This window comes from Rattus norvegicus, chromosome 4 (genome assembly GCF_036323735.1).
Source record: "Rattus norvegicus strain BN/NHsdMcwi chromosome 4, GRCr8, whole genome shotgun sequence".
Classification (NCBI taxonomy): domain Eukaryota; kingdom Metazoa; phylum Chordata; class Mammalia; order Rodentia; family Muridae; genus Rattus; species Rattus norvegicus.
Window position 1 is genome coordinate 163687574 of NC_086022.1, and position 24304 is coordinate 163711877.

A 24304-nucleotide genomic window follows, 5' to 3' on the forward strand; every position below is an offset into this window, starting at 1 on the left:
CTCACCTGGAGTTGGAGATGTTTAATTTCTTCTTTGAATCCACCTAAGGGGAGCTGTTAGGGCACACGTCTCAACAAATGATAACAAGGTGTCGCATTTGTGGATTTCTGATATTTTTGAAAACCATCTATATAAACTAATATATAAAACTATCTGTGTAATATAATCTGTACTGTGGTCTGTTAACTACTCTCAGCTTTTTCTAATGAGACTACTTTAAAAATACCCTAACAGTGAACTATGAGTCATGAATTTGTTATTTGGTCCTTAATTTCTATGTTTAATCATCTCAGGTTAGTTTTGTAATAGTAGTAAAGAACTGAGTATAAGCCTTGTATACTCAAATAAGTCATATACGCTCAATGCCTATATATGATAATAACAATATTAATTTTAATTTTAAACTGATAAGAAATTCATATCAAAGAATATCTAAACTTGTTTCAAATAAATTCTATATGAATGTAAAGATTATAAATTTCGCTTAACAAATATAAGGATTTTTACTAAAAGAGTTTATGGCTGTGTAATGATGTAGATAATTGCTCCCTGTTAAATTATGAGCATTTCTAAATTCTCTAGAAAGACAACTTTTAGCCTCTCAAAGTTTAGGGAATCGGGGAGATGACTCTTCAATAACTTCTTCATGCTGTATGTGGGTGTTGAGATATTCTTATGGGTGGAGGGGTATAGGAAAAAGGAAGGAGTTGTAGTCTGATGTCTGTCTTGACTGGGCCTGACTGAAAGTGAAAGACTACCGGGGTGGGGAAGACCTCCACTCAAATCTCAAGATGACGAAACCCCCAAGAACTCACGAGAAACCGTTCTTGATGTAATAAACAAGAGGTGTATTTGAGGAACCAGAGCTCTGGGGACGACACGTATCTCACACAGGAGACAGAGAAGTCGACCCTGAGTCCAATTAGGGGAAGGGATTTATAGGGAAAATTACATAGGCAGTTAGCAACAGTCACACAAAGCAATTTCATTGGTTTGTAACTTGAGCTCAGTTCAACTCTAGGCCACCCTCCTTCTGGGGCAAGCTGACCCTAATTCTCGTTTTTTTCTCACCGGAGTTTTCTCAGGCCTTATTGAGGCCAGATGGTTTGTGGTGGCTATAGCCAGGCTACATCCCCAAAACATTTTATTTTATTCTTTGCTGTGAGGTGCACTTGTCCTCACAGCAGGGTCATGGGGGATAGTTTAAAATCTTTATTCTTTCAAAAGTCCTTGAGATCAGGATTCCAAGCAGGTCAGTTCAGCATTCTGATGATGAGCTTCACCATGATGCACGTTCTGTAATACATAAATCTCAAAACAAAATTTTAGCATCAAGATATCTTTTTGTTTGTTCTCTTGAGTTTAGTTTTTCAGGAGTTCTAAGTTTATCAAATTTAATCAGCATAACTCTGAAAAGTGTCCAAACCCTAATCACCCTTTTTAAAAAACACAAAGACAAAACCTTTCTCTCAAAATATGGTGTTCCTTAGTCTGTAACCAGATAAGCTTGTATCTTACTCTCTCTCACAGAGAAATAGTACAACCACAAGACTCAAAATCACACCCATTATGAAAATTAAAACAATTTAAAAAATGAGGTAAACTAAATAATACTATGTGAGCCTGTTTACACTTTTCTAATCTCTCTTCCCAGGAAATGAAGTCAATATTCGTGTGGAGCCCACATTAAAAGAATATGAGCCTCTCATTGCAGTAAACATCAAAAATAACCACAAACCCTCGCTAGCTGGCCTTGATGAGCCATGTGGCCTTAGTGGAGTTGTTCCTAAAACAATTTGACCACCTTTTTAGTAATACCAATACCAATAGGAGTAAGCAAGTTGCCAAACTAAGATTTTAGCCCAAAATACATCTGTTAAGCTCTCTACCTGGAACGTCAGACTTCTATTCATTAATAACTTCTCTACTACTTGTCTGTATTCACTCTGCCTGGTGTACATACTTTTTTCGTATAATAACAATTTTATAACAGGCAAATGCGACCACTCCCTAATTAGAGTCAGTGACTCATTTTCTGTAAGTTCAAACTGGTGAAAATCCCCACATGATTTTCTCCTTCAAACTATAAAAACAAATTTATTCACAGTTTCATTAAAACCTGTCATTAAGAAGCAGGCAATTTGTCAAAGTAGGATTTTAACCCCAAATTCCATGGAGCTCGTGTTAGAGAATCTAAGTATCCTCTAGACCAAAATAATACCATCTATATGTTAAGCTCTCTACCTGGAACATCAGGCCTTTATTTAGTAATGACTTCTACAATATGTCTGTATTCACTCTGCCTGGTGTCACAGACTTTTATCTATTTCTACCTAGTCCTGAATCATGGTTGAAAATCCCCATGTGATTCAGACAAACTCTGTACATAGTATTCTAAAAGCAAATAAAGCAGCCTTTAAAATAAAGCATATTCTAATCAACATGTGGTAAGGGAGCAGGCAGCCTCCATTATTTATCTCTCTGTGACTAGAAGTACCCAGTACTTTTCACAGCAGAGGACGTGAGTCTGTCAGCTGACTGTCTTCCTTTCTTTGTTTAAGATTCCTGTACTAGCAACATCAAGTGACTCCGTATGGTGCTGGCCCCCTCTTACTTAGAAAACAAAACTTTCTCAGCCTGAAAACTTTAATTTTTAGTGGATTCTTGTCCCATTTGGGTACCACTTTTTCCGATTAAAAAATGAAAGGTGCTCATCCCAGCTGGTTTTGCATGTACTGCTCTGTGCTTTCTCTCTCCAGCTCCCTCTGACTGGGGTTGTCCGTGAGTCAATCAGTCACAGTTTCCTTGGCAGGTGGTTACCACACCAGGCATACACATCCCAATTCCATGGCAGACCCAGTGTGTCCCACCACCGCACATTCTCTTGAACTCAATTAAGTTGCCACACGAAAGAACAAAGGGCAGAATTACCTCTGACCTAATTGGTAAGATATAATTTGCCCATCTAGACAGCAAAAAAATCCTGTACACACCCATCCCTTAAAAATAGTCATAACAACCTGTATCAATGTGAAGAGATTAATCTTAACGATGGTTGCATTGTTGTCTCAGCTCCTCCTTCCTCGCTCTGGCAATTCTCTCCTGCTTCTCCCTCTCTTCTAAAAAGTCTATTCTTGCCTCCTTTCTTTCTCATCCAATGGCAGGCCTCATTTTATCTTGTCTGCCTTCACTTGCATAAAGACATCAACCTATATATGACAAAGGAAGACCCTTGCAGACCTTGGCTACAGGTAAGTAGGAGACTAACATGATTAACACCGTAGGTGATGTATATGGGGTGATGTGTATGTCTATGTACATAGAGACAGCTCTGGAACTGGTTGAAACGTCAATGTTTATATCCAGCCAACAAGACTTATTGGGTACAATGTTCTCATGACTTGTTATTACATACCATCCATTAAGATGGCATGAATGGAAAATTATATTGCAGTGTGATTTCATGTCATCATACTAACCTAAGAAGAAAGGCAGTTGTCTTCTTTATTGATCTTCATTCATTGATCTGTGCACCCTGCACACTCCATATGAATGTCTTTACAGAGCTATGTGCTGCTTGTGGTGTTTGTGTACTGCAGATTGAAAGAGGAGAAAGATAGACCGAGAAGATTCACACTCTGCGATGCTGAGATTCTGGGACCTCCTCTTCTAGCTCCGTGTTTGATTCTACTTCAACTACATTGAAGCTGTTTCCTCTAACAACGTGCTTCCAGGACATTTCCAGACCGCTGGCTCACCCATCCAACCTTTCAGACTGTTACTGTTAGGATGCCAGCCATGAACTTTCTCAGAAAATAGGAACTAGAAGGCAAATGATGCCAGCTTGCCCTCCTTTGACAAAGCCAATTTTCCTATTTCTCTTTGGGCCAAAGAAGGGAATTCTTCACCCCAATTAAGATAGAAGCAAGCAAAAGAAGATTGTTGTCCCAGTCCTTCAGGTTGGCGTGAATGGTTCTGGTTATTTTATGAATTGTAGATATGTTGTCATTTAAGGGATGTTTGCTAATGTTGTAGCTTTGGACAGGGAAGAAATTATCGAGCTTAGACTCAGGGATTTTTACCCTTCCTTTCCTCTTCTATTTCCTCCTTAGGTAAAGGAAGGGGGCATGGAAGAAAGAAGGAGGGACATAGTAATATCCTAGACATTAGAGGAATAGACAAATAGGAGATATGTTATGAAATTTAGTCTTAAACAAAACATTGTATAGCCACATCATATATTGGTAGAAATCTTTATAATTGATGCAATATAAGTTATAATTTTACATTGGTACAGCATTTATGGATTGATGTAGCTCTAAGGTTTTTATTACTGTGAGTTTCTTTTTTTTTCAGTTTTAAAAGAAGGTTTCATTTATTTTTTAATATGTGCATTACAGGAAACAAAACACAAGAGGGCAAGAACAAAGTCACCCAGTCACAAGCAGCTCAGCTCGATGTGTCGTTCTAGATCTTGCAGGTGTACATACACTTGGGTAATGGAGATTATATAGTATGTACTATGCTTTCCCCACATTGTGAATATTCACCAACTAAAAACCCCATGCTACAGGAGGATTTTGATAGCCAAGAATACACCATGCCATCTCAATCTGTCAGACAAAATTGTAATCTTGTCTTCCTTGGCAAAAGAAACTTCATAGGAGACAAAAACGGCAGCAGGCCTCTAGATAGACGTACTGGCAAAGTTACAACTAAATTCTGCATTTGCTCAGTGCTCAGCTCACAAGGAAACACAAAGCAACAAACCACACTAAGTCTAGCATTCCTAAGCTCATCATCAGATCTAGACACTAACATATGCAGAAGGGGTGTTCCCCGATCAAGAAATGTATTCCCATGGAGCAGCTGGGAGATGCACCCACGGTGGGGGCTCTCAGGATGTCAGTCTCCACACAGCTGCAGACCTCACCCCGAGAGCCTCTCTGCCCCTCCAGTCATCCTAGCAACATGAATTTCCCCACTGTCCAGACATGGCTTACCAGTTCCATATTCAAGAGGAACCCTCTGTCAGTTCTGCCATATCACTAGCTATTCTTTAAGCTATGTGCTCTCCTTTAGGACATAACGTTCAGATGAGGAATGAACTCTGCACAATGAACACAAGTATTTTCCCGAGATGCACATAGGGCCCCTGGGTACAGACAGCTGTCTTCTGGATGTAGTAGTACTACAGTCTTTCCCTCTCTCATCCTCTTCTCCGCACAACTCCTAAGCGCAGATGATGCTAGTGAGACAATAACAAAGACCAGCCTGACTTCTAGTGACTCTTTTGCTACTGCTAACATCCTTTAGGCACTGGGACTATTTCTAATGCCTGGCAACTGGTTAACTGAAATGCAAATCTAACTGGTGGCTAGACAGCTTGAACCAACAGCTACAGTGTCTTTTTCTCAGCACTAGTCTTTGCCTTAGCCCACCTCCACCGCCTGGTAACAGCATCTGTTCAAAGGCCAACTTTGACCTTCACTTCCCCAGTGTGACCATTCCTATGAAATAAAACAATCTAAAAAGTGGTGTTACCATGGTGTGCAGTTTTACATTTACGCATTACTGTATGCATGTGTGCACACTGTGCCACTGCACTTGTGTGGAGGCTAAAAGACAAGTTGTGAATGACTTCTCCTATCACGTGGATCCTGGAAATCAAGCTCAGGTCACCAGCTTGGTGACAAGCACCTTTCCATGCCGAGCCACCCTGCCATTTCATCATGCACACTTTCTTACTGATTTGAGACAAAGTCTATAGATAGCACTGGCTGACCCAGAACACAGAGATCCACCTGCCTCAGCCTAGAATTAAAGGCGTGCCCTACCACACCAAGACAATTAATGTACTTCTGAAGACTATCTAGAGACTGATGTTCCCAATACGCACTTCCGTTTCCCTAGCATGAGTACACTGCTGTGGATACACTGTACACCTAACAAAGGCTGCAGTCAGAAACTGCCTTCTCAACACCAAGGTTCTGGTCTAGCCCCTCTTCCTGTTCTCTCCACCCAGGGGTCACGTGTGCAACTGCCATGTCTTTGTTGGGAGATGAACTCTTTCATTTCCTAAATGGTTTTATGAGTTTTTTCCTACAAATTTTCACGTAATTTACAAACATGTCTGTTCACTCACTTTACTTTGTCACACACACTGGCACCTCTTTACTGTCTAGGAAGACTGGGTGCTGCATATTTGGACACATCTTCTATACATTGCAAAATCAGATGCACAGATGTAAGGAACAATGGCTAATCTTGTATTACCAAACTTACATTAGCATTGGGCCCTTCATTCCTCTTCTTTCTCCTTCCTCCCAAACCCTCGCAAGCAAGAAGCAAGGCTGCATTGCTCAGAAGCGGTTTTCTCTTTCTAGTTTCAAAAGACAGCATTTCACGAGTTTAAACAGGAGAAGCTACAACATGTGTTATTTACTATGTCTACTTTAATATACTTTGTGCACTTCTAAACACCTAGAAGAACTAGATGTTTCAGATGAGGACCTAAATTTGTCCCCTATATACATAGTAGTGTTGAAACCACACACGTGTAACTTGTTAGGTCTCAAAGTGTCTTGTGGTGAGAATATTCTGGTCTCCGACCTTTCTTCCCCTCCAGCCCCTCTCCTGTGTCCTGTGACATGGGCACCTGTCACTTGGATGATACACTTTCACAACTCTTCAGAAGACAACCTTGTTATGAACTAACAGTGTACAGAATGTGTGAGGTGACAAACTACTTTTGTCATACATTGGCAACCTCTTTAATACCTAGAGACTAGATATCCTAGGACTCATTTGTCCAGTATGTACAATATAATACAGTATAGCAGTTACATGAGATGCACACAGCATACAGGGTGACGGGTAAGCTAGAGATGTCTAGCACTAATGGAATCTTTTTGCAGTTTCTTCCCTCCCACCTCCTCAATCCACTGAACAAGTACAGCCAGTACACTGTTCTCAGAGGTGGGTTAACAATTCTATTTCTACACACACTATTTCTCCAGTTTTAAAAAACCATATACACAAAATATTCTACTACTTGTACCTTTAAATGTATCAAGCACTTTCAAATACCTAAAAAGACTGGATGCTTCATGTAAGAACTTATCTGCTATTCACATGGCATTGGTAAATAAAAACTAGGCAAAGCAATGGATATTATCTGAGGTATCTTCTAAATATAACCATTTGGGCTTTGACCCACTTTCTTCTCCCTTCTCTCTGCCTTCAAACCAGAAGACAAATATAGGCATGTGCAATGTTAGAAACAGCTGAACAAATTCCTATCCCCAAGTCATTTACAGAACAGTATTTTCTATGAATTCTAACCGGGTACACTAGGTGCTAATTTTACTACCTTGTCATACATTGACAACCTCTTTAACATCTAAAGTCTAGATGTTGAAAACTTTAGACATATTTGTCCACTATATACAGTATACATACAGCAAAACAAAATGCAAGTATATAGAAATGGCATCTAAAAAGGTCCCATAAACACTCACTACTACATGACTGCTGTCACTGCCTCCCAGCACCTCCTCCAAACCGGACTGGTCGGAGGGGCTCATCACTCCATTCCCAAAAGACAATGATTCATGAGTTTTTGGAAAAAGATATTTACAAAGTGGTATTTCACTACCTCTACATTTAACATACGTTGGGCACTTCTAAACATCTAGATAGACCAGATGTTTCAATAAGGACTGTTGTCCACTATGTACACAGCAGTCCAGTAAATGGCACACATGTAACAAGAGTAATTAAAAATTCTTTAACACAAAATGTAAAAAAAAAAGTGCATTGTTCCACCAATTCTACTTTGTCATACACTGGCAACCTCTTTGACATCTAGAGTGACTAGATGTTGTAAATTAGGACCCCTTTATCCTTTACATACACTATGTACAGAGCAAAGCCAAACGAAATGGGACAGCGGTTCCCTTTCCACCCACGGACCACAATGGCTTAGAACTCTGGATTTCCTTCTGGGAACCAGGGCACAAACACAATGCGGTCAACTCAGGAGAGGTTGGGCTATTCCTCTCCAAACACTATTTCAAATGAATCCTAACGAAAAGGTTTTACTACTACTTATAAAGTATGTCAGGCACTTCAGAGCAGCTAGAAAAACATTTCCAAAAAACCTGACATTCTCAAACACACTCAAATACACACACACATAAGATGGGGGGGGGCGTAAGAAATGAGGAATAAAATGTATACACAATACAATGGGGGGGGAGGGAGAGAGAGGGAGAGAGAGAGAGAGAGAGAGAGAGAGAGAGAGAGAGAGAGAGAGAGAGAGAGAGAGAGAGAGATCTTCTTCACACGACCAATCGGGCTCCGGACCTCTTCTTCCTCCTGCTGGGTCCTCTAAACTACTGAACAAACAGGAACCAGTGTCGCTCCTGGGTCTTTCTAGAGGCGGCCTCAACAATTCCATTTCAAAGTCCCTTGTAGAAGACGAGTCTCCGATCTTCTTTTTATGACGACTGGGTACACGTGTGATCTTCTATCTCTACCCTACGTCGGCAATCTCCACAGCTACATGTCCAGATTTAGCCAACAATCTAAAAAGGGTCGGGGGAAAGGTTGAGAGCAGCTTTTTCATATTATATACACAGGCCTTCTACGGCGGCAGGTAAGTCTTCGCCAGCGTTTCCGATTGACCACAGGCGATTGTCGCGTCCCGGCTTCTCTAGGATGGAAGGAAGACCCGCGGCCCAACAATCGATCGTTCCTCTCGCCGCTATTTGGGGCCCTCTCACCTTCGTCCAGTCCCATCGAGGCCTCTGTTCATTCAGGTCTGAGCGCTCGTTCAGGGTCGGTTCCCTCCCAGGGATGGCCGAGTGTTCTTGCGCGCCCGCCGTCTCAGGCTGCAGAAGCCCCGAAGGGCCAGCCTTGGCTGTCAGGTGGTCGCCATTCTTCCCGCCATGCCATGCTCGCCGCCACCGGGAGATGTCCTCGAAGGCCTAGCTGGGGCTTCTCCGTGGCCCGACCCTGGACAGTAGGGGGGCGGTGTAGTAGTGGAGGCCGCGCGCAGAGGCTGCCACCATTCAGGCACATCGCTGCCAAAAGAGTCCCTGCAGAATCGCGAAGTGGCCCGGTCGGTGGCTACCGCGAGGGCTTGGGCTCTTGGGGTCCGTAGGACGGGGACCGAGGGTGCTCCCGGGCCCCCCACGGCTCACCTGGCACAAGCCGAGGCCATGGAGGGCCCGGGTGGAAGAAGGCCTCATCACCGAGCTCGACGCACCCTATGCCGGAACTCGTGAATTTCTTATATTGATGCAAAATATGAAATTAATGTTGTTACTCTTTGACAGTACTTGTGCTTATGCAACTTACATAGAATATAAGGCTTAGACCCAGTCCTTCTAATAACTGATATAAACGCTTCATGTTGATTGAGTAATGAAAGTTAAATGCCAGATAGAAAACACATACTTAGATTATATTCTTATTTAATTACAATAAAATGTTTTTAATTTACTCAAATAGAAATGACTAAGAATATTTAAGGTTTAACAGTTTGGATATAATTTACATAGGTATATAGTCTTCAAAGGCTTGAGAATTCCACAGAATATGATATTTAAGGCCATTTCCTTATTAAAGATCATTTGACTAGGGACATATCTGTCCCTGATTAGTGCATTAATGATAAAAAAAAAACAAAAACAAAACAAAACAAAAAAAAACAAAACAAACCCAAAAACCCTGCATGGCCTTAGTGCAGAGACAGAGAAGTTGATCAGTGAAACAGAAATGAAGATGCAGAAATAAACCCACACACCTAGGGTTACCTGATCTTTGACAAAGAATTCAAACCCATACAGTGGGAAAAAGCCTTTTCCACAAATAGTGCTGGTCTACTGGGGGTCTGTATGTAGAAGAATGCAAATTGATCCATTTTTATCTCCTTGTACAAAGTTTAAGTCCTCCAGACTTAGAATGAGGTATAATGAATCTACCAGAAAAAATGTGGGAAATAGCCTTGAACACACTGGAACAGGGGGAAATTACCTGAACAGAACACCAATGACTGAGGCTCAAAGATCAGCAAATGTGTCCTCAAGAAACTGAAATGCTTCTGTAAGGCAAAGGATACTTTCAGTAGGACAAAACGACAACCTATAGATGGGAAAAAGATCCTTACCAGCCCTACATCTGATAGAAGGCTAATATCTAAAATGTGCAAAGAACTCAAGAAGTTAGACTCAAAAAATAGAAATTAACCCAATGAAAAAAAGGGGGTACAGAGCTAAGAAGCACCTAAAAAAACGTTCAACATCCTTACTCATCAGGGAAATGCAAATCAAACAACTCTGAGATTCTCCCTTTCATCAATCAGAACGTCTAACTCAGGGAAGAGCAGATGCTGGTGAGGATGTGTAGGGAGAGGAACACTCCTCTATTGCTGGTGGAATTCCTAAGGAACCAGCTACATCCCTCCTGGGTATATATCTAAAAGGTCCTCCATTATGCCACAAAGACACTTGCTCAACTATGTTGATAATAGCCTTTTGTATAAAAATCAAAAGCTGGAAACCACCCAGATGTCCCTGAACAGACGAATGGATACAGAAAATGTGTTACATTTGCACAAGGCAACACTGCACAGCAATTAAAAATGAGGACTTCATGAATTTGTCAGGAAAATGGATAGACCTAGATAATACCATCCTGAGTGAGGTAACCCAAACCCAAAAGGATATACATGGTCTGAACTCACTGATAAGTGATTATTAGCCCAAAAGCTCAGAATGCCCATGATAAAACTCACAGACCATATGAAGATCAACAAGAAAGATGGCCAAAGTGTGGATGGTTCCATCTCACTTAGGAGGGGAAACAAAATAATCATGAGAGGCAGAGGGAGGAAGGGAATGGGTGGGAGAGGGGAGGTGGAAGAAAAAAGGGATGGCAGGATCAGGTATGGGAAGAGACAGGAGGGTAGTCCAGAGGGTCAGGAGAATGAATAGAAATACGTAGCACTTGGGGTGTGGTGGGGAACGGAGGGAGGAGGGAAAACCACAAGAAAGTGCTAGATCCAGGGATGCAAGAGGCTCCTAGGATGGGATGACATTAGCCACATTCCCAATAGTGGGGAGGTAGAACCTCAGGAGAGCACCGCCATTCGGTAGACATGGACCCCCAGTTGAGGTATGGGGCCACACACCTATCTCAAAATTTTTAACCGAGAATTGTCTAAAGGAAATGCAGGGACACAAAACAGAGCAGAGACTGAAGGAAAGGCCATCCAGACACCACCCCACCTTGGGATCCATTCCATCTACACACAATAAACCCCTATACTGTTGCTGATGCCAAGAAGTGCTCCAGACAGGAGCCTGGTGTGGCTGTCCTCTGAGGGTCTCTGCTAATACCTGTCTAAGACAGATGCAGATATTCAGAGCCAACCACTGGACTGAGCCAGGAGTCACAATGGAATAGTCAGAGGAAGGTCTGAGGGAGCCGAAGGGTCTTGCCACCCCATAGGAAGAACAACAGTATTAACTAACTGGACCTCACACTCCCTGAGCTTCTAGGGACCAAACCACAGTCCAAAGAGTATACATGGATAGGTCTATGTCTCTAGCTACATATGTAGCCGAGGATGGCCTTATCCTGCATCAGTGGGAGGGGAGGCTCTTTGTCCTGTGGAGGCTTGATGCCCAAAAAAGGGAGATGCTAGAGGTGTGAGGCAGGAGTGGGCAGGTTGCCTGGGGATGAACTCTCTTATAGGCAAAGGTGAGTGGGGTTGATTTGATGGTTTTGTGGAAGACCAGGAATGGGTACAAGATTTGAAATCTAAATATATAAAATAATTAATAATATAAAAAAGAAATTGTTGATAACAGCAAAGTTTTGGTGAGGCTAAAAGAGAGAAAGGTTGAGTGATATTTCTGAAGTGAATAGAGATATAACTGACCGGTGTGCAATGGCACAGATGAATGGTAGACTGGCCAGTTCTGAGGTAAGAGGCTCTGAGTTTGATCCCTGGCACCACACACAATAAAAATGGTTTCGATTTAAAAAAAAAAAAGCATGTACCGTTAAAATCGGAAAAATTTCTCAGTTCTGTTTATTTCCTTTACAGGACAGCATGCTTTTCCGTCATTGATCCCGCCCCCTATTTTCATTTCTGGAGCCTGTGGTCAGATCTAGGTAGGAGCCCAATCACAGGTCAGCTGGTTTAAAACTCCACCCACAGGATCTCAGGGTGTTCCAATGTTTTCATTCATCGGAGACACATTGCTTCAGCAAGAAGAAGGTGCAGATCCTCCCTCCCCAGATTGCTTGGAAACAGGAGAAAACCGTATGTATTTAATGAAATGTAAACTAAACTAAAGGGAGAGAAGGGAGTTTCATGAAAGGAGCTGAAGCTCACTCCTGTTAGCCTGCCACCTTGGGTTTTATAGATGGGTGGTGGCTGGGGTGGGTGGGTGGGGAGCTCTGTAGGGGGTGTATTTTTCCTATGTATTTTTCTAGTGTGGCGTTTGTTACTTAAATGTGTTTGAAGGAAGTGCAACCAACAGCAAACTTGTTGTATCCTCTTCCCAGGCATCTGGAATTTGCACTCCACTTTCAGAAAGTGCCATAAATTTGCACCCTAGAAGCAGTGAGGCTGGGATTTCCTGTGATCACTCAGTGTAATTAAAGTGCAGCAGCCATGAGGGCAGCGGCAGGTGTTGTAAAGTGTCAAGTTTGAAATTTTCATCACCAACCTCCCACCCCCAACCCCCTCCTGCACCCCTGGCCCCATGCACCCTGTCCTGGCACAGCACTCTTACTGATTCCCTCAGATTTTCCTTGGAGAATTTCCCTTTCAGAATGACCGAGTTTTCCACTGGCTTGCTGCCCTGGCCACATACTTGATTCTGAGTTCCCTACTTCTGCTCAGGAAAATGGCTCTTTTAAGTAGGTTTCCGGATTCTTCCAGGATTCACTGGATGACCTTGGATGGGCTCAGTCTCATCCTGGCACCCAGCCCACACCTCAAGTGCCCTGCCTCCAAACCCCACCTCCCATTTCAGACTCACACAGTAGGGGGGTATTCCTCCTTCCCCAAACTTCCAAGCTGTCAGAAATTCTCCCTCTTCCTTAGGACAATGGTGTGTGGTATAGTCTTTCTGGCCTTAAATCACTCTTGTGGCCTCAGCGAACAATCTTGGTCCTAGTGTTAGATATTGTATCCCAGGTTTTTTTCAGTAGGGTGGGGGTGTGAGATTTATCAAACCTGCAAAGCCATCTACAGTTTATGTTCATAATAAATAATGAGAAAAGAACATTGAAGATTTCTACTTAAAACTGCATCCTCTCCATTTTGAAAAAAAAATTATATTTTATTCTTTAACTCTCTTCCCCTTTAACTTAAAAACACATATATTTTATGTGTGCTTTTCCTGTATGTCTGTGTGCACTGCGGGCATGCCTCGTCATGCATGCACAGAGGTCAGAAGAAAGTGTTGAATCTACTGGAAGCAGACTTCAACAGTTGTGAGCCACCCTGTGGGTGCTGGGAATGAACCAAGTCCTCTCTCTACAAGGGTAGCAAGTGCTCTCTACTGCTGAGACATGATCCACCCCCAACTTAATATTTTTGATTAGGAATAAAATAGCGAATTTCTTGAAGCACAGAGTTCCCAATTATTTCTAGATCAAGGGCCTAGTGTCAGCCCTAGGATCTCAGGCCAAGCTCCTGTAGACTGGACAGCCTACCTGCTGTGATGGTTGGAAACACTGTTCTGGGAGGTAGGGTACAAGCTGAAGGGGAGGGAGATCTAACCATGTCTCCCTTGAATCCTAGGGACGTAATCAATGCCGTCCAGTGCACACCTACAGGATCCTCCCCCACACCTCTCCAGGACCCTTACACAGGATGAAGAACAGACCTCCTTGAGGCAGAGTAGCAGCTGTGGTCCGTCTACTACCTCTGCCTCTGCCTCTGAGTCATTGTCAGGTTCTACCAAGTCAAGAATTTCTCAAAGTAAGTCAGAGCACCTGTTATGGTGGGAAAACTTATAAAAGTAAAGATTTCCTTTGCTCCTCAGACTCTTCTATGGGCTAAAAATGGCAACCCACATTTTGGTCCTCACAGCAGTGGCCAAGGTCCATAAAGCAACTGAATTCTGTGAAAGTCACTATATTTGCTGTCTACAGACCAGGCTTTCTCAAAGCAGCACAACTTCTCTAATGTTTCACCTCCTCTGACGAATACCCAAAGAGAAATCTCATGAGTAATAAATACTATTGTTTCTCAGATAAGCCAGGTGCTTCTGAGGGCTTAGGGTCTAGATGGCCACCAGAGGGCCCTAAGAGAGCCCGGACTAATAACATAAAATGGTGAAATTCTAAAATGGAGAAATTCTAAAATGGCGGCTTTTTCATCTCCTGCCAGTGCAGCCCCTGCTGGTGAGCAAGTCCAAACAGTTCAAAGCCAGAGTAGGAATGTTGTTTTGATTGACACATTAAAATTAATGATCATGCTCTTTGCTCATTGTAATGACTATTTTCAAAATCCCTTGGGCTGGCTTTAGACATAGTGTACATTACCTGAGCAGTATTCATCCTTCTGTGCCTTTGAACCCCAGAACTGATACCAAGTTATAGAAAATATCGTGTACTCCCTCTCTACTCCTCCAGCCCCTGGTAAGAGATGTGTTTACTTGCTTGTTTGTTGTTTGTTGTAACACTGTTTACAATAGTCAGCTCGTGGAACACACTAATGGGTTTCTCTGCTGATGCCATAAGTCAATTCAAGCTAAATGAAAAGTAGAAAACCATATTTATTTCACAACAGCTCCAGGGCAAGTGCACCAGTCTCAAGGGACAAGACGGAAGAAGTCCTGCCCTGGCTGTGACAGGGAAGTTTGTGTATAGATTGTAGGTGAAGGAAAATGACCTGTCTGCCACAGCTGGGCTTATGCCCAAGTGAGGTCACCTAGCTAGGGGAGAAGGTTGCTACAGCTGCCAGCAATGCTGAGCTGGGCTTTTGGTGCCATAGCTGGGTTGGTGGCAATGGGGGATGTCAGCCAAGTCGGAGGCTCCGATGAAACATACACCAGAATCTATCAGTGGATGAGGGTGGAAAAGCTGTGAACTCATATATAATGGAATTTTATGCATTCATAACATACGTTGGGGCGATGTCTTTTGTGACAAACTGGGTGCACCTGGGTGACATGCTGAGACAGATTAGTCAGGCACAGAAATTCCAACATTGTTTATCCTAGAGGAGATCACTAAAATCAGACAGGAGTTTACACTGTTTTCTTGGATTCAGAAAGATTTTTTAAAGCATGATGCAGAAGTAGAAATCACAATGAAACCAGTCCTTCACAATATGAAGGGGTTTAGAAATCTCCCAAGATGTGCTTTCTGTAGGGAGTGTGAGGATATCAGAGGAGCGCTCACAGGGGAAACTCCATTGCTCACAGCAACTCATGGCTGAGAAATTCTGGTCAGGAAGTGAGCACATGAGAAGTTCTTATGCTGTCTTTAAATACTTTTTATAACTATTAAGAATGAATTGTGAGAGTTCTGTGTGGATCCAAATTCCAAAGGCCACACACAGTTCAGTGCTTAAAGCCTTCTCATCCTAAGTATCCTTTTTCTTCCTTGTTCATGAGATAGAAGCTTCCCGGTGTTTTAGGCGTGAGAAAATGAGCAAAATGCAATGGCTAAAGTCAGTGGAAACTTTGTAAAAACTATAATCTGCACTTAGTAAAATTAATACACTTGTATACTTTTCCCTCAATTTTGAAAACATATAACCATACATTCATCATCAAGATATATATAGAGTCTGGAGAGTTGGCTCAACCATTGAGAGCATTTATTGCTCCTGCAGAGAACTGGGGTTTCATTTCTAGCACCCATATGGTGGCTCACACACCCACCGGTAACTCCAATTCCAGGGATCCAACATATTTTCTGAGCTCCACTAACACTAGGCATGCATGGAGTATACTATATATCCATCCATCCATCCATCCATACATACATACATACATACGTACATATGCATAAAGGCCAAAAAGCATTCTTACACTTAAAATAAATAAGACTAAAACAATGATATCAAAAGTATATGCAGACCCCCTACCCTCCCCTACTCTCCCCATTGTCTGTTGGAGACTCACTCACTGCTCCCCTGCTGCAGCCTTAAGTACTCACCTTTGCAGATGCCATACAGTGGATCCATGAAGCAGAGAATCCTGCCTCAGTTCCTCCATCTTGTCAGAGCAACCTCCTCTGCTCATCACCCACAGTGCAGTGCCTAGCAGTAGCCTGTCAGGAACAAGCACTTCGGGGAGATGCTGAGAGACCGTATCCACAGCACAGCTGACGCAGAACTGTGCTCTCAATTCAGAATTTCTCAAGAATCTCACCAGCAAATGTTATATAGAGAGGTTATGAAAAACTCATAGAAACTTCTAGAGAAGTAAGTGGAGGAAGCGAGTAGTGGCAGTTGGGGTCTCTGCTGATAGGAAACTGCAAGGGGACCTCATCCTGTAGCTCTCTGACCACAAGTTTGCATAAGCTTGCTGGCAGCCTTAGTATATGGACTTTTTGGGTAAGGAGCCTATGGGACATTTGTCCCGTGGAAGTGGCATGAGAAAAGGCACACACAGGCATGTGGTTGGAGTAGTTTCTTGTGTTGAGAGGTTTACCTTGTCATCACCTTGGGGATATTTCAATGGTCACACATGTTCATTTGTACTGGGACCCTTAAGCTGCTGCAAACAGTCACATACAGATTACTTGAAATTTAAATGCAGGCTGTCCTTTCCAGCATGGGGACATGTGGGCAGGATGAGAGCGTACCATATTTTACACTGACAAAAGCTTTGTAGTCGCTGCACAATTTTGCCTCAAAAAGGTGTTAGATCTATTTCAACATCTACATCAACATCAATGTTTAACCATCTTGCTAGCACACAGTCATTTTGTTCTTTTATCTGAAATGATTTTTGCCCAAGTCAAGTTCCCAAATATTCTCCCATACTTTTCTAAAAAACAAATGACTTTACAATATTAAGCTTTGTGCTTGGGTCATATGTCCACAGATGGACTGTAGTGGTCTTGAATCTTCCCTTTTTTAGCAGTCAGTCAGCAGGTTGTTTCAGGGGCACATACTGGAGCGATGTCACCCTTTCCCTGCTTAAAAATCATTCATCTGTTAAGTGTCTGTTGACAACACCTGTTTGATGTCATTCTGGAGTCCTGTTTTCTGCTGTGTTGTTTCAGTGCCTACTCTGTTGATAGCACCAGGCTGATTAGGCACTGAGATTTTTCTGATTTTGACCTTTTCCTTTTCAGTATCATGTTTGAATATTCTGTTGTCTTTAATTTTCACAGTACTTTTCATATAATTTTGTGTTATTACATTTTTTTCTGAAGGTAACCACTCCCCAGGAATATGTTGCACATATAAACTTGTTCAGGAATTGTTGACATATGAAGAATATGGTGTATTCCCAGTTCATTATATGTTTACAGCTACCTTGATATCTTTCGTCTTTTCTTTGATTTTCTTTCCAAATGTAACATGAGTGAGTGTTGGGCCTGCATAGATATCTACGGACCTTGTGTATACCTAGTGTCCACCAAGGTCATGAAAAGGTGTCAGATTTCCAGAATGTGGAATTACAGAGTTGTGGGAGTTGTTATATGGCTGCTGGAGTTGAACCCAGGTCCTCTGCAATAACAAGTTAACAAGTTAACTCTTAACCACTGAGCCAACTTCTATCTTTATTTCTTCATGGCTTTACATGTAGTCTTTCTTATGCTGATTATGAATATCCCATTTTTATATTTGTAATTTTATGTTTTTTTGTCATTACTGTAAAGAGCGCTAAGATATTAATTTCCACTTGACAGGAAAATATAACTGATTTTACCACTGACACCCCATCCTACAGCTTTGTAAACACATTTTTTACATCCAGTAGTCTTTGGTAGATGGGTTAGAATTCTTACGTAGATGGAACCATGTCACGTATGAGGAGAAAGAGTTTTACCTGTTTCTGAGAAGTGTAAAGCTTCTTTCGTTCTTTAAGAAACTCCTTTCATTGCGTAGGCAAATGGTCGGAACTGGAAAATATCATCCTGAGTGAGGTAACCCAATCACAGAAAAACACACATGGTATGCACTCATTGATAAGTGGCTATTAGCCCAAATGCTTGAATTACCCTAGATCCCTAGAACAAATGAAACTCAAGACGGATGATCAAAATGTGAATGCTTCACTCCTTCTCTAAAAGGGGAACATGAATACCCTTGGCAGGGAATAGAGAGGCAAAGATTAAAACAGAGACTGAAGGAACACCCATTCAGAGCCTGCCCCACATGTGGCCCATACATATACAGCCATCCAATTAGACAAGATGGATGAAGCAAAGAAGTGCAGGCCGACAGGAGCCAGATGTAGATCTCTTCCGAGAGACACAGCCAGAATACAGCAAACACAGAGGCGTATGCCAGCAGCAAACCACTGAACTGAGAATAGGACCCCCGTTGAAGGAATCAGAGAAAGAACTGGAAGAGCTTGAAGGGGCTCGAGACCCCAAAAGTACAACAATGCCAAGCAACCAGAGCTTCCAGGGACTAAGCCACTACCTAAAGACTATACATGGACTGACCCTGTACTCTGACCTCATAGGTAGCAATGAATATCCTAGTAAGAGCACCAGTGGAAGGGGAAGCCCTGGGTCCTGCTAAGACTGAACTCCCAGTGAACTAGACTGTTGGGGGGAGGGCGGCAATGGGGGGAGGGTGGGGAGGGGAACACCCATAAGGAAGGGGAGGAGGGAGGGGGATGTTTGCCTGGAAACCGGGAAAGGGAATAACACTCGAAATGTATATAAGAAATACTCAAGTTAATAAAAAAAAAAAAAAAAAACAAGCCAGTAAGCAACATGTATCTGTGGACTCTGCATGAGCTTCTGCCTTCACATATCTTCTCTGTTTAAATTTCTGTTATGAGTTCTGTCAATCATGAATTATGATGTGGAATTATAAGAGAAATAAACCCTTCCTATCCTTGCTTGATTTAAAAAAAATACTCAAGTTAATAAAAAAAAAAAAAAGAAACTCCTTTCATGTGCATGGCTGTTTGCCTGCATGTTTGTGCATCTCATGAATGCCTGGTGCCTACAGAAGTCAGAAGGGGCAATGGAGCCCCGGAACAGGAGCCGTGCAGTGTTGTCAGCTACCTTGTGGGTCGTAGGACTTGAACCCGGGTTCTGTGGAAGAGGTGCAGTGATCCTCACAGCTGAGCCATTCTCCAGACACCTGACCCTGTTTCTTTGTCCTGGTGAATACCTGGTGGCAAAAGGCTACCAGGAGTAATGAGCAGACATCCGACTCTTGCTCCCGATCGCTGGAAAACATTCATAATCGAGCACTGAGAATGAAGTGGACTGAAGTTGGGCTTAGTCTTGACTTTAACTTTTGTAGGTTGAGGAAGGTCCTTGCACTTCCATTTTCCACATAATGTTGCTGTATTTACTGAGATATTTCTAGTTTCCCCTTTTTTCTGATTTTGTTAATATGTCTAATGACATCAGTGTTTATTTCTAATATTTCCATTATTCCTTTTAACTAGGGTGCTTTTCAGGGATCCACATCCAGAGTTCAGTTGTTTGCGTTTCACTGGGACCTCCACTCCCTCTACTACTGAACTTTCACTATTCACCCAGACCTCAGTCAGCAGAAGAGTCCCTGCAGAAGCTCTGTTTCCATCCTCTCTAGACTTCTTTCTACCAATGACATCCTTTGTAGACCAGGGCCTTCTCTAAAAGTGTTGGTAGAAGCCTTGCAGGAATTTATAGGCAATTGTTAAGCAGGTTTGTGGTGAATTTATTTTATTTTACTCAACAAATTATTGAAATTGGCATTATTATATTCATATTTTACAGAAAAACTGCTCGAAGGAATGCTTCCCAAAATCATCCCCACTGAGTCTGCTGCTAAGCTTCTCTGTTGCTATGCAGTGTTCATGGCCCTCACTGTAGTTGTAATTGCTCTATCTATTGCTTTGTCAGGTGAGTGACTCACTCTCCAAATCCTGCGTCCCTCTGTCCACATCCACATTGTCAGTTATACTCACTGAGCGCTGTGAGCCAGGCATTGTGGGAAGGGCTCCAGAGAAAACACACTGCAAGTTCCTGTTCTCTGGGGACTTAGGTTCCAGCAGGAAGATGCAGTGAAGGAACACACAGGCTGTGGTGTGCACAGGAGGCCAGGCTCAGCCTCCCTGGGAAGCTGACATCCAGCAGGCTCTAGACAGTGATGCAGGGGACATGGTACACCTGGGGGAACTGTGCAAGGCAGAGAATCACAAGAGCAAATCTCAAAGGTGAGGACAGAGAAGAGTAATATGGCCAGAAAGATACAGTGCCTCCCACCATGACCCATGGGTTTAGTAATCAGGGTCAATTGCATTTGAAAGTATTAAATTGAAAGTTTCTGAGGTAATAAATTTATAGGATTTTAGTACCACAGTATTCAGCATACTGTAATAAAATTTTGCACTGTCCTCTTATGTATGTGAATGATCCTTTAGTGCAACGTGTCCACATTGTATACACTATCTATGCAAAGTCCTCAATGCAACCCCAATTAGTAGGCTGGCTGTCAATAGTTGTCCATACAGAGTGCCTGCTGCTGTAGCCATCCCTACTGTAGTAAACAGTCATCCAAAGCTCAGGAGTGAGGCTGTTGTAGAAATGCACTTCCTGGGAACCCTACTGTCAGTGAGCACCAGAGAGAGAATGGGACAAAGGCCCAAGGTGTGAGGCCTTTAGATAAAGGTGCATCATGCTTAGGAGAGGACTCCTAGAGATCAGTTAGGAAAGTTACAATCAAATTCACACCTCATAGCAGAGCTCAGGAGGGTAATCCATAGAGAAGACATGCTTGTTATGATTCCTTGTATTGTCTGCATTTTAGTAAAAAAGACACCACAGATCTCAGCTGTAAATACCTATGCTGCTTGCCAGAGAAACTGGATTGGATTTGGAAATAAATGTTATTATTTTAATGAAACGGCAAGGAACTGGACATTCAGCCAGACCCTCTGTAAGGAACAAGAGGCTGAGCTAGCACGATTTGACAATGAGGAGGAGCTGGTAAGAAGTGGACAGGGATTGGTTTGTCTGTTTGTTCTGTTGCATATTGCTCTCCCTTGAGATAGAGAGGTTACAGTTGAAGCATGAGGAAGGATCCCATCCCACGCACATGGAGACACGGGACACGTGTGAGTGTGTGTCATTTGCTGATGCTTGACTCCTGACTGGAGCCCTGAGACATCCAGGAAACATTCTCTCACACAGCGCTCACAGTCAGCTGGAAGGTCAGATCTGCCATTTTACTGGATACCGCATGGTCATGGGCGTTTTCCTCTAAGCTGACCCATGTTGTATACAGGAGACAACTGTTAATAACTGCAGTGGAAGGTTAACCCAGACCTCTCCTGGCCACACAGGAACATGTTGTTACATTGGGTACTTTAGTTCAAATGAGGGTCTTTAGAATTACAGATGTCAAGTGGATCCACTGACCACTGGTGACTAGTACAGCTCCAAATCTGTGCCCCTCAGTTACTCCCTCCTGTTATCTCTAGAGGAAGCTGTGGAGAGATTCCAGGATCATCTGAAACAGAGACACATGCATTCTCAGCTTTTTGTGTTTTATGGCAGAATTTCCTAAAGAGATACAAAGGGAGTTCAGGTTACTGGATCGGCCTGCATAGAGAATCATCAGCAGACCCTTGGAAGTGGACAGACAACACTGCATATAACAACTTGTATGTTTTCACAATGTTTTTCTTCTACTGTGTTCATGTGTTGTGATTTGTGTGTGTGTGTGTGTGTGTTGTGGCTATGAAAGTTGAAAGCCAATGTCATGTACTGAGAAGGAAGAAAAATATGAACCTTTAGACTGTAGGCAGACACACATGCATTGGCCAATCCTTAGAAACTCCACCTACTGACAAATTTAAATCAATTGGATTCTCTCCCTTTTGTTAGCCTTCACCTTGACGTATTTAGAGATTGTTATTTCACTCCAAATATTTATCATTACCGTGGCATCAAAGGTAGACACTGTCTGTATCACCTCTTGAAAATCTTTAGTTGATTATAACTTCCATTGTGTGATGTACCCAGGCCTGCTGTTGGCCATCAAGGGCTCTAAATCCCTAGGAAGGCACTTCAGAACTGCAAATCTGAGAATTATCAGTCCTCTGTTTGCATGGTTTTACCTGGTCACAAAAGTAGAGACTCCAGGGACTTTGAGAATCTCCCTAAGTTCTTGTCATTAAAGAGCACTGGAGACAGTTCTTGAATGTGAGCACAGCCATTTTGAACAGACCCATTTCACTGGAATAGTAAAACACAGAACCAGTCACCTCCATAAGACCCTTCAGCAATTTACTAAGTGGTGCATTTTCTTCCAGTTTTATGCATCTGTGGAATAGTTCAAGAGAGCACTCATAATCACCCTTGTGAGGCCACCCACTGCTTCCATTCACATGAACATGGCAGCGAACATTATACACACATTACAGGGTTCAACATGAATGAGTGACAGAGGTGTCCTGATCAAGTCAACCCCTGATGATGTAAAAATTCCTAGGTTCAAAACTAGTGTATGGGAGTGCGGTGGACTGTGCTTCTGATCCATATTATACATAAGTGGAGAAGATGAGAGAGGTGATTGCAGGAGTGAATGCAATGGCAGACTCTGCAGAAATCTTTTTTCTTTCTTGTTGCTTTAGGGTTCCCATCAAAGGAGAAGAAAAACATGGTTTCCTGAGTGACAATGGGTTAAGCAGTGGCAAGGACTACATAAAGAGGAAGTCGATTTGTAGCAAACTCAACAGCTACACCTCACAGTGCCCGTAGTTTTGTGTCCTGGGTAGAGAGTTTGTCCTAGCAATCATGAGGAACACAGAACATGCTATCTACAGTTCCTGCATCATTAACAATCTGCTAAAATCGTCATCAGTTCATAATGTGTGGTGACGTCTATGATGACAACTGAGGTATATTTTGCTTGGGAGATCATGAACTGTTCTATATTAAATAAGTATTCAGGTATGAGCCGGTTCTCACATCTTAAACATAAACTAAATCACGTCAGTATTAGTTACCTCTACTTTCTTTTTTCTCTTTTTTAAATTATATTATTTATTTATATTCCAAATGCTGTCCCCTCCTTGTTCCCCCTTCTAGAGTTCTTCACTCCATACCCTCTCTTCTTTACTCCTGAAGAGATGTTCCTCCAACCCCCATCCTTAACCCACCCCACTCTGAGTATTTCCCTTCTCTTGGACTTTAGGTCTCTACAGGATTAGGTGCATCCTCTCCTAGTGAGGCCAACAAGGTAGTCCTCTGCTATGCATGACCTGGGGGCTATGGACCATCCAATGTATCTTTTTTGGAGACTTAGTCTCTGGGAGCTCCTAGGGTCCAGGTGAGTTGATGTTGTTAGTCTTCCTTTGGAGTTGCCATCCCTTTCAGCTCCTTTAATGCTGCTTCTAACCCTTCCATAGGTGTCCCCGACTTCAGTCCAGTGGTTGGCTTTAAGTATCTGTACCAGTCTCAGTCAGCTCCTGGTAGAGCCTCTCAGAGGGTGCAATGGTCTAGCTGGTATGAAGTTGAGCAATCCTCTAAGAGGGTAGTGAGGATGATTACAGGAAAGATAGAAAACAGATAAAAGATACAGATAATCAGAGGGCTATAGGTCAATAGCACGCCATCCCTGAGTGTATTTCTCACAGCTTTTTATAATATGATACCATGGGAAAGAAAGTCACAAGCCAACAGAAACAATTCTGTTGAAATGTATATGAGACAGTTTTCACCAAAAATCTTAAAATCTTATTATTGTTAGTTTTTACCAAGGTCAATAGAATCTTTAGCTCTTAGTGTTGAACCTCACAAGTTTGGCTAAGGACTGGATGGCTTTTCCTTCAGTCTCTGCTCTGTTCTTGTCCCTGCATTTCTTTTAGACAGGAACAATTTTGAAGGTGATAACCTCTACTTTTATGACCAGATATGAAGTTTTTTTTCTATTAGTTTTTTTCTTTGAATGACTGGGGCCTTAAAAAAATGAAGGGCAAATAACAGTGTGAATGATTCTGTCATGACAAAAAGATGATTATTGTTCTGTGGTCTTCTAATATTTTTAGAATCATCAACATTCTTTTATAATACTTAATGACCAACATGAAGGCAGACTTAGACAGGTCTAAAACCAATATTAGCATTATTA

The 24304-nt window shown here is 42.3% G+C and overlaps 1 protein-coding gene and 1 long non-coding RNA gene across 7 annotated transcripts; one reads left to right on the forward strand and one right to left on the reverse strand.

The window, feature by feature from the left end:
* Positions 1-827: 827 nt before the first annotated feature.
* On the reverse strand, positions 828-16455 carry LOC120102404 (uncharacterized). Of its 4 annotated transcripts, XR_010066275.1 has the most exons (4): positions 16198-16455; positions 10042-10108; positions 6286-6382; positions 828-3209 (listed from the first exon to the last, which is right to left on the reverse strand). It is a non-coding gene; the product is annotated as an uncharacterized LOC120102404 (long non-coding RNA). The 4 variants fall into 4 exon arrangements; XR_010066276.1 differs by lacking the exon at positions 10042-10108; XR_005503980.1 differs by lacking the exons at positions 10042-10108; positions 16198-16455 and adding an exon at positions 8368-8505.
* Positions 8358-23127, forward strand: Clec2d2l3 (C-type lectin domain family 2 member D2 like 3). 3 transcript variants are annotated; one of them, NM_001024337.1, is made up of 7 exons: positions 8358-8659; positions 12119-12337; positions 13829-14008; positions 19945-20070; positions 20978-21156; positions 21727-21833; positions 22806-23127. In NM_001024337.1, exons 3-7 carry the CDS (start codon positions 13840-13842, stop codon positions 22930-22932), a joined length of 708 nt encoding a protein of 235 aa, NP_001019508.1. In that variant the 5' UTR covers positions 8358-8659; positions 12119-12337; positions 13829-13839; the 3' UTR covers positions 22933-23127. The 3 variants fall into 3 exon arrangements, with proteins under 3 accessions (NP_001019508.1, XP_038964142.1, XP_038964141.1); XM_039108214.2 differs by having other exon boundaries at positions 8521-8659; positions 12119-12186; XM_039108213.2 differs by lacking the exon at positions 8358-8659 and adding an exon at positions 8688-8822.
* The last annotated feature ends 1177 nt before the right edge of the window (positions 23128-24304 follow it).